The 10,328-nt window shown below is 39.6% G+C and overlaps 2 protein-coding genes across 3 annotated transcripts; both read left to right on the forward strand.

Moving 5' to 3' along the window:
* Positions 1-84: 84 nt before the first annotated feature.
* LOC133521634 (uncharacterized) lies at positions 85-4,640 on the forward strand. The gene is made up of 3 exons (XM_061856713.1): positions 85-2,617; positions 2,827-2,927; positions 3,064-4,640. Exons 1-3 carry the CDS (start codon positions 328-330, stop codon positions 4,567-4,569), a joined length of 3,897 nt encoding a protein of 1,298 aa, XP_061712697.1. The 5' UTR covers positions 85-327; the 3' UTR covers positions 4,570-4,640.
* A 399-nt stretch (positions 4,641-5,039) lies between these two features.
* Positions 5,040-9,377, forward strand: LOC133521635 (uncharacterized). 2 transcript variants are annotated; one of them, XM_061856714.1, is made up of 3 exons: positions 5,040-6,863; positions 6,954-7,063; positions 7,723-9,377. In XM_061856714.1, the coding sequence occupies exons 1-3, from the start codon at positions 5,261-5,263 to the stop codon at positions 9,256-9,258; spliced, it is 3,249 nt and encodes a 1,082-aa protein (XP_061712698.1). In that variant the 5' UTR covers positions 5,040-5,260; the 3' UTR covers positions 9,259-9,377. The 2 variants fall into 2 exon arrangements, with proteins under 2 accessions (XP_061712698.1, XP_061712699.1); XM_061856715.1 differs by having other exon boundaries at positions 5,040-6,857.
* Positions 9,378-10,328: the final 951 nt, after the last annotated feature.

Genomic DNA, 10,328 nt, shown 5'->3' on the forward strand with positions numbered 1-10,328 from the left:
AAATAAAGAGGTTGCAAATCGAGTAACAGAACTTAGTAACCAACTAGGTAATTGGCCCTTATACTAGCTACGTATAGCTGCGTCCTTGTCGTCCGTACAGTGTGTGAAGCGCTTTAGGCGAACTCTAGGTACCTAGACTACTATTATTTACACTGGTTTAAAATAATGCATACTAGATTTTGAAAAAAAAAATATTTTGGTGTCTTGATTGATTAATTGTCATGCCTTGTTTCGTTTTGGTTATATTTTGAAAACTAAATTTATTGTAAATTAATCTAACGAAATATGTAAATTTAGTAACTAGCTTGCTACGAAAAAAATAGTATAATGGCCGTCGCCGATGCAATGTTTATATTCGAAGTAGTGGTAGAGCACGTCAGGAGCTTGGTCGATAGTAGATTGCTTGTAATTCGCAGTGATTTCGCTGACATATTTTCTCTTGAACTGAAAGATCCAAAGCAAATGCACATAGTGATACCGGAGCCTCTTCCCTTGCCGCCAGAACCGCCCGGAAAGAAAAAGAAACCTCCTAAACCTAAGAAACCTAAAAAAGGAGCATTACCACCACCTCCTCCACCAGAGCCAGTGATACAATCGGGACAATCCGTGCTATTCACAAGCAGCGCAGAGTTTTTAATAAAATTAATGCTGAAGTGTCCCCTGCAAGTTACACTATGGAGTAAAGAGGACAATCTTGTGTACATTGGGGCGAGCGTTATTCCTTGGGATCCAATATTTTTAACCTACCTACAACAAATCCTTAACTGCCAAACCCCAAAATCTGTTACTCTGAATGATGAATTTAATGTTTTTGAAGAAAACACCGCGCAGTTGATGGCGAAAATTGGCCTCCAAATAAAATTGTCTTATTTAGGAGACAAAGTCACTACAGCATTCCGCACTTTATCCGAAGATCCTACAGTAAAAAAGGTTCTATATACTGGTATCAATTCCAAAACAACGTCATACATATGCACAATGAAGACGACTGATGAAGTATTTGAAGAGAATTGCAATAAGGTAGAAAACAGTTTCGTAAAGGATAGACCGAAACCACAACTTTTGTTTGCTGACTACACTAATGCACCAGGAGCAAATCTCGTAGAATTCAGCGAAGGCGATTACTGCTGCATGCACAACGCCGACAAACCTCCAGAATCTAAATATACAGCACCAAATACTGTGCCAACAATAGATTTCATTATTGATTATGTACGAAAGATAATAGCGTCCTGTAATGACAACATGAGGATGCTTACGCCCCGTCCGACTATAACTCCGAAAATCAGAGCCACAGACCTCGACAGACTTTGTTATTGCAAGCAATCGCAGTGGCCAGAAAGTGCATTAGCTCAGAAGTACAAAATAGAAGTCCAGAGCGGACCATGTGCTGTTTGCGCTGAGCCCGGCAAGACAGGAGGCCCAGGCGGTACAGGTGCCGAAGGGCCTGGAGGTACCTTCGACATAGCGAACATACGAGGTCCTTGTGGAAAACCAGACTGCAAAATAGCAAGACATATAAGGAAGTATATAGAAAATTTGATCGAAGAAGACAAAGTTGAGGTTGATATTAATGAGATTATTGGTCCGTGTGGTAGTAAGCTTTGTACTTTGGCTGAAAAAATTCAAGAATTTCTTAGGCGTGAAGGAGTGTTCACTGAGGGCGCTACAAAAGAGGGTCTCTCTACGCAATGCGCATGTATACAAAAAATGCAAGATGCCCTGGCTGAAAGAAAAACTTGTCAAAGTATATGTAGCAAAGATTGCGAAGAGGGTGATGATGATCCTGAAGAAACTTGTGCAGGAAAAGGTTGTCCATTCTCTGGACAAGCACAACGGGTATACAACGTGTATTATTTCACAGTAGAACTTGATCAGACAAGTAAGTCTAATTCCGGCAAAACCACACCGGTAACCGGAGACGACCAAACGAAATCTGACGATGATAAATTTAAATTCTGTGCAAAAGACTGCCCCAGTATGAAAGCTGAGACAGAAATAACTTTGTGCACAAAAGGTGTGTGCCCTTCTGCTAATAGAGAAGATAAGCCGTGCCCTGAGCATCCGTGTCCCGTGAAGGGGGAATACCCTCCCAGCCCAGCAGACAGCAACATTGAAATAGAACTCGACGCTATACACAATCCATGCTGCTCCACAACTTGTGATGTAGCCGAAACAGTAAAAGACTTCATAGTGGATGGCATTAACAAGAAAAAAAAGATAAATGAAAAGAACGATAACGAGTGCTATTGCGACTGTGTATGTGATTTTAATTTCACGAAAAACACAACTTACTGCGCTGTTTGCGGCGGTTACGAATGCCTAGGAACTGATATGGAAAACCAGCCGGCCTTTATAAAACCTCTACCATGTCCGGTCTATCACAAACTCTACGACAAGAAATATATAATAACGGAGAATCCATGGCCTGACGAAGATCAAATTGAAACGCTAGACAAGATTAGTATAAAGACTACTAGATCGCAAAAATTGACCAATGCTATGGCTAAGAAAGATTCGTTTTTTGAAGACGAAGGGGGAGAAAAGGAAAAAAAGAAAGCAGAAAAGTCTGTTAAAAAGAAGGCCCAGAAAAGCAATGTTGGTGTTGTGAAAAAAGGTGCGTATTAAAATAATGCTCAAGATGGTAAACAAATAATGTTAATGTAAAACGATATACAAACAAAATTCTCAAAAATATACGGTACCTACTTGTATCAACGTATTTGTACTAAAGTTGCATTTCGGATATTTTAGAATGTAAAGATACAAGTGACATGGAAAAGTTAAAAATTTTGATCTAAAAAAATATTTTAACATGTGTTTTAGTTGGGAAGGATGTCGAAACAAGGCCATCGAAGTATCCTTATCCTCCGGTTCCCGCTAATATGGGTTGGAATTGGACAGCTGAAGACATTCCTGGGTTAAAGGTAATTCATGTTTTTAAAAGATTTTATTAACACTTTAACACTAACGTTAATGTTAATATTATTACTGTAGTGTTAAGGTTTATATCATTAATATTTATTTAGGGGTCATGAATCGGGTTGCTTGTCATTATTTTAGCCTCGTCCAAATTGGAAGCCTGGTGCAGCTGTAAAACCTCTAGTGAGAAGATACAGAGCCTTAAGAGATGGCATTGACATAATTGCTAAGAAGAAACGAGCTTTATTATCGAAGAAGAAGAAAATTGAAAGTAAACCTCTATTAATAGTCACAAAAAAAGATGGGGAATATACAGTCCAAATGGAAGTGTTCAAGAAGTATTCGAAAGAACGATTGCTTTTCCAATATCCATATGAAGAAAAGCCTCCCTTGATTTACACTATAGGAAAGACAGAAGAAGAGACACGAAAAATTCAAAAACAACGCGAAAGACGCGAGAGAAGGGAAACTAGAAGAAAATGTAGACTTTTGCAATCAACTTTTAGAGATAAATGCCAAGAAATATGTGTTAAAGCGTACAACCAAGCGATCGGCTTACTACCCCTCCCAAATCCAAATGATCCTGAGTGTCCATGCAACACAAAACCAGCGGGTGCCATTAGTCCTCCGATAGACTCCTGTTCGTGTTCAGAGGAAGGATCTATATCCAGTAGCGACACAGATGGCGATGACTGGATTATAGAATTTTCTCCTCCAGCGTCGAAATATGATGCTAAAGCTAAACACCCACCCACTACAGCAGAAAATGAGTCTCAATACACATATCTGGATTATAAAGTAAAACTCGTAGACAAGCAAGGCAATCCAGTGCCACGATATTTCAAAGGACCCGATGGAAAAAATGAATGTAGTGATTTGGGAGGCTTCTGGGACCATAACCATGTGTGGCAGGAAATAAACAAAGATGGCTACATTGGACCAGACGGTCGATGGATTCCTTTAACCTTTATTGGACCCGATGGTATGATGTACTCATCTGAGGAAGGAGGTTTCACTGATAAGGATGGAAATTATTTGAAGCTAGGCGTCGATGGCTACATCGATAAGGACGGTAAGTGGGCGTGGTATTCAAGATTCAAAGCGAAACAAGATAAATCTAAGTCCAATGTGACGGGTAAAACTACAGGTAAAAAGTCTCCTACGAAACCGGATGCAGCTAAGAAACAAACGAAAGCCACAGCGACAGATACCAAGGCTGGTAAGAGTGGGTCTGGGGATGCTAAAGCGAAGCCGAATAAATCAAATGTAAAACGAACAGTTTCCACAAAGGAACCACAGAAGCGTACTAATTATCAAGTGATGACAAGTATGTCGGCAAACTTCGATACGGCCGCTAGCCGCCGATTTAGAAGGCATTCGGTTAAGCTGCCGCCGCTATCGAATAGTGGCCGAGCCGCCGAGGCTAGAAAGATGGCTCGGTACCAGGAGATTTTGAAGCCTCTCGAAGAATACTCTGATATAGCATTGTTTAAGAAACCAGGGAGGAAATTGAAGACGAACAGGGCATGCAACACGCCTATGAGGCAGCGGTCACCGAACGACAGCTTTTATGAATGCCCTGAGAACATGAGCCAAATACGGCCTGTTTGCTCATTTGAGAATAACACCAATACTTCAATCTGTTAGTCTAATTTGGAGTATTTTAAATGAATTGCGACGGCGCCTTTTAACAAAATAAATAAAAGTGTAATTTGTTATTGTTTTTTTTTTCTGTTGTATACTTAGAACTTTGTAAGAAGTGCGTAGAAACTTAATTATCACCTAGGTATGTATACTTATAACAAATTATTAAAATTTGTCGTAGCGACTACGTCTCCCCCGAAAGTCCATTCTTTTCATATTTCATCTGGATTCTGAAACAATTTGCATATACGTACCAGGATAAAAATTATCGCGGAATACCTCACTTCAGATTGAGAAGTAGCAGTACTTCTAATAAGGAAACCCTTAATTATCCTTATTAGTCAATCTAAGGCAGCAGGCAGCATTGAGGGTACAACCCAGGCAGGCAGGCATATTTTATGTGCACAGAGTTTTGTTATAAAAGTAACCAACTAGATAACGATAAGTCATGTATATATAAAAATAAATAAAATGACAAATAGATTTGTTCTATTTTGAAATATGACATCATTTAGCAAAATTTTAAATTTCAAGTAACTAATATCTTAAATAATTAAAAATTTTAACTAGATAATTTAGGTAATGTAAGTATACTGATGGTAATATAAAGGCGCACACTTCGCTAAATAGTGTAATTGTTACATTTATAAAAGAAAAGTAAATACAGCAATAAATATAAAGGATATGCGTCACGATGTCCCTGTCGGGATTAGCATTTTTGTTCGATATAATTGTCGAAGACCTAAGGAGCTTTGTGCCAACTAAAAAGTTTGTTATTAGAAGCCAGTTTGCAGATATTTTTTCGTTGGTATTGAAGAATCCTGAACCAAACCTGCGCAAGAGAAAGCGAAAGAAGGCGTCGAAGGATAAAACCAAGGCAAAAGATGCCAAAAACTCAACAGACAGTGCTGATCGAAACAAAAAATCACATAAAGGTCAGACAATATTATTTGTGGGTAATATAGATACACTGATGTCACACATGATGCAATATCCAATTGAAATATGTTTATGTAGTGAATATGATCCGGAAGAAAGGATAGGGTCCACTCTGATTCCGTGGAGTAATACTTTTATTGAGTATATGATGAGCCTTTATCACGAAGCAAATCCCGCCCCGGCAATCGTTAAGGCCGTCTACAACGTCTTCAATGAAGCGACATCGAAACGGATGGCGTCAATACGCTTGAATATTAAGCTACGCATAACAGATCATGTAAATTTAAATCAATATACAGTATTGTCAAACAAAACTCCCAATACCTTTATTAAAATGGACTTTGAACAATTGTACATTGATCAAGCAACTAATACAAGGTTAAGTGAAGGCACTGGTACTATAAAAACCATATACAGTGATGGAAAAAAGAAAAAGAGAAGTAGCATAAAAAAACGTAACGCTAAAAGAGAAGCAAATATTGCTAAAATAGCTGAAGATAGGGATCAGATATTTACTCACGCACACCCTAAGAATAAGATAGAAAAGGCGAGTAAAATCAACAGAAATTTATTATTACATTTAACCAGAAGTGATACAAATATCGTAAAACCAATAAAACTAGATAACTATATAATAAAAAACTTAAGTTCAAAATCTTGCACAGCAATTAAACAAATCAATCTGTTCGACTACATCTTTGGTGATAGAAGTGGGCCATTTGGAAATAAAACTTACACAGTTGGGTATGCTACTGTTGACGTTGGCAAAAGTAGCAGTAAAACTCCGTCAGCTTCCTCAGCAAGTCCTCAAGCAACTGAAACTCCGGGCAAGACTACAAGCAAATCATCGACTTCCTTAGATCATGAATTAACTACTACAGTCAAATGTGACACCGTAAGCTGCATTTACAAGAAGGAAAAGCCACTCTTAGAGAAACCTGATGACAGAATTCTTTTAGATATAACAAGTGTTAAGCATTCATGTTGCGTGACTGACACAATTGAGCGAAAGATGGAGATCATTGGCGGAGAAACTGGCGAAAAAATCGAGGATCCATGTTACTGTGCTTGCGAATGTACGTTTGGTTTCGAAAGGAAAACTACCTATTGCAGAATCTGCAAAGGATATGAAAAACGCGGAGAAGACTTAGACGGTAAACCACAGTACCTTATGCCTGACCCGTGCCCGGTATACCACAAAATCAGCAGAATCAAAACTGGAAGTACTTCCGGAAGTGATACCAAGAAGGAGACCAAGAAAAAAGTTAAAAGTCCAGAGCCTGAAAAATTGGAGGAAAACGAAAAGAAAAAAAAGAAAAATGATCGATTTAAATTTAACTACGGCTACAAAGGTATACGTACGTAATTTTTTCTTTTTTTTTCTTTTGACATATTGTATATCTACTTGAATTAATGGAATGGGTATATAATTTTTTTTTTCGTTGTAGCTCCTAAGATTGGGCACGATCGATGTGTTTTGCCATGCACTGGGACTATGTCCAACGTCCCTAAATCTATGGGCTGGCTCTGGACAGCTGATAACGTCCCCGGGTTAATGGTATGTTTATTCTACATATTTTCTATTATATATATTAATATTAAATGATGTATATCTGTAATAAAGCTGCACCTAGTTCTTTCTTAAGTCGTGGCAAAATGGCTCGGGTATATCAACATTGTTGAATGGTACATACGGGCATACTGTGAATTAGTCGCGCCCTAAAAGTACCTAAGAGTTTTTTTTTGTACTTCTCAAAGTATACACCGTGGGCCCGCATAACCCGACAGATTTTAAAGGTGTAAATCTGTCTTGCTTTAGAGATAATGACAATTCTTGTGAAAATATGTTTCTGTGATAACTCAGTGAAAAACGCGTATTTGGCTGCGACGCTGCCACTATGTGACTTGGTTTTAGACATACCTACTGTCAGACATTAAAGTTCTAAAGGGCACTCGCAAAATGTATCTGTATTATATCTTATTCGTTATAAGTAATGTTTTTTTTTGCCAAATGAGATCAAAAACCATATAACAATTTTTCCTCCTAATGACCTCAGGAACAGCGATTGATATTTTTTTCGTTCGCTGCTCAGGAATGATACGTGGTTAAAATCTGTCGGGATACTTGAACCCACGGCGTATATATGCACCTGATATCTTTTGGCTCAAAATAATATAGCTATTTCTTTTTTGATTTTTTAATTTTTTTTTCTGTAGTTTCGACCTTCGTGGAAACCTGGTGCAATTAACAAGGTGGTAGGAAGAAAACTCAGAAATGCCCTCCACCCAGGTGAAGTTATCAGTAAGCGTAGAAAAGCTATGGGCCTCAAGAAGCGTCCTCTCAAACGACCGCTCCTGGTTGTCCACAAAAAGGATGGTGAATTTACTGTTACGATGGAAACTATGAAAACTTATAACAAACCGAGAACTCTCAACCAACAGCCTTACGAGGACAAACCGGTTCTGACTTACACTGTAGGGAGAACAGAAGAAGAAAATCGTGAAAGAAGGAAGAAAAAGGAACGTGCCGCAAGAAGACTAGAGAGGGAGCAACGAGAGTTCATTCAGAGTGCCTTCACAGACATGTGCAAGGAAATATGCTTGAAGACTTACCAGCAGGCGTTAGGGATTCTTCCTGATGCTGAAGATCCAGAATGCTCTTGCTACCCACCTCTGCCGGACCCTAACCGAGTCAATGAAGACCGATCATGTTCATGCTCTGGTGACGGAGACTCTTTAGCGTCCGACACAGACTCTGACGAATGGATATTAGAGTTCACCCCTCCGAACGCTTACTTCGACCCCAAATACCAAGGCACAAAGGTTAAAACAGTAGACAACGAGAGCCAGTACACGTACTTAGACTATAGAGTGAAACTTTTCGATAGATTCGGAAATTCTGTTCCAAGATTCTTTAAAGGACCCGATGGAAAAGAACAATGTAGTGACCTAGGAGGCTTCTGGAGCCCAGATCATAATTGGCTCCAAATCAATGTCGATGGTTTCATCGGCCCCGATGGGCGATGGGCTCCCTTTACATTTATTGGTCCCAGCGGAGAACAAGTCGACACCGACACTGGCAAATTTCAAGACGCAAAAGGCAATTGGCTCGTAGTAGGTGTAGATGGCTATATCGATGTCAACAACAAGTGGAAGTATTACAAGAAACCTGTAGGAAAACAAAAAGGTACTCGTACCAAGACGAAGTATTCACCGACAAGAACTCCGAAAACTGCCACAGACAACAAAGACAAGGTAGCTGATAAGGACGAGTCCTTACCAACATTTAGCTGCTTTGGGGATGCTTCGCCGGTGGACTTATCTAAGATGGGGATTGTCGGGCACGGTCCGGATAAAAAGTTGCTAAACAAAATGCTGAAAGATTTAATTGGAAAAGGCGTGAAAGTGAAGATACCGCAGACGACACGAGTGCCTAAGTCTCCAGCGACGGGCAGATCGAGGCAGCGACAGAGGGCCACTCGCGCCCTTTCGGACTCTGAGAGATCAGTTTGTCGGCACCCTAAGCCATCGCATAAGGGGGTCATCGAAAACCTCGACGGCTCGCGTTCCTACTTTAGAGCGATCAAATTTAAAAACCGAAGCCCAAAGGAGCGTATACATGACTTAGAACAACAGGGTCGAAGTCTGAGCACCTTCCATGAGCCGTGCTTCCATTCAAACATGGATTGTAAGAAGCCCCGCGAAGGACGACGGGTAGTCGTGATGATGCCACATGATCATAATATATTTTAATATCACTTGAAGTGTGCGTTGTCTAAATTTTAGTATTGTTTAATTTTTTTGGTAGTGTGATAAGTGAAATTTGTAACGTTTTGTAACTGTAAGTTAAGAAGCATATAGTCTTAATACTCTGATTGAATTTTATTTCGTAATGTAGGAGTAAACTTAACGTCACATATTGACATAAATATTTATACTGTCACCGGAAAGTACAGTGAGCTGCGAAATCGTATGGAGAAATTATGAATGAATTCATTGATAAGCCGCCATGTACTTCTACGGCTGATGGTCCATCTGAGGGTTTACCACCAAAATCGTTATGTGCATCCCTATCGCTCTTACATATTCCATGTTGGCGTTACGCCCTCTTAAACTAACGTAACTTAGATATTTCATGACGTTTAAGGAGGGCGAATTTTACTTTTTTTTTGAAGATCTCTTTGTTTTTCAATTAAGTTTGTAGTCTGGTGGTCTTTCAACGGATGTGGATCAAGTTTCGACAGTAAGATTTTTTGTTTTCTTTTTTTTCTTGTTAATTTTCAACAATAAGCAGTTTCTGATTCGATTTGTTCTTTATTCCAGGTAGCACAAGGGTGGAAGCCGGGCGCCGTGTCCAAATACATCCTAAGAAAACTGAAGCGCGCTAAGCTAAGGTCCGCAGCCGTGGCGGACAGTGCACCAGCGAAAAAATCCAAAATGAAATGTGGTGAGAAACCCACTCTGGTCATAAAAAAGAAGAATGGAGAGTATTCAGTCGAAATGCAAGTGACGTCAGAGAACGAACAGAATTGCGTCGTATATGATCCACTTGTATATAAGATTGCATCCGCAAGCAACGAGGAAAGAGTCAAAAGGAGGGAGAGAAAAGCAAAAAGATTAATCAAGAATATGATAAAGGAATTTAACGATCCCTTTCACCCAGACGTTTGTCAGCAGACGTGCGTTCGAGGTTACAGAGAGATTCTTGGTGTTTTTGATCCTGAGAATCAAGGCGATTGTCGCTCCGTGATTGGAAGCTGTTCTTGTGAAGACGAGCAGGATGAGGATCAGGAGTCTGACGGCAGTTCTCTGGATCTCGACTG

Source organism: Cydia pomonella, chromosome 9 (genome assembly GCF_033807575.1).
Source record: "Cydia pomonella isolate Wapato2018A chromosome 9, ilCydPomo1, whole genome shotgun sequence".
Classification (NCBI taxonomy): domain Eukaryota; kingdom Metazoa; phylum Arthropoda; class Insecta; order Lepidoptera; family Tortricidae; genus Cydia; species Cydia pomonella.

What these genes read in the sequence shown, in the direction of transcription:
- LOC133521634 (XM_061856713.1), top strand. Translation starts at nt 328, where the DNA reads ATGGCCGTCGCCGATGCAATGTTTATATTCGAAGTAGTGGTAGAGCAC. An exon ending in TGTTGGTGTTGTGAAAAAAG is followed by an intron (nt 2,618 to 2,826) that starts GTGCGTATTAAA and finishes CATGTGTTTTAG; the next exon opens with TTGGGAAGGATGTCGAAACA. An exon ending in AAGACATTCCTGGGTTAAAG is followed by an intron (nt 2,928 to 3,063) that starts GTAATTCATGTT and finishes TCATTATTTTAG; the next exon opens with CCTCGTCCAAATTGGAAGCC.
- LOC133521635 (XM_061856714.1), top strand. Translation starts at nt 5,261, where the DNA reads ATGTCCCTGTCGGGATTAGCATTTTTGTTCGATATAATTGTCGAAGAC. An exon ending in CTACGGCTACAAAGGTATAC is followed by an intron (nt 6,864 to 6,953) that starts GTACGTAATTTT and finishes TTTTCGTTGTAG; the next exon opens with CTCCTAAGATTGGGCACGAT. An exon ending in ATAACGTCCCCGGGTTAATG is followed by an intron (nt 7,064 to 7,722) that starts GTATGTTTATTC and finishes TTTTTTCTGTAG; the next exon opens with TTTCGACCTTCGTGGAAACC.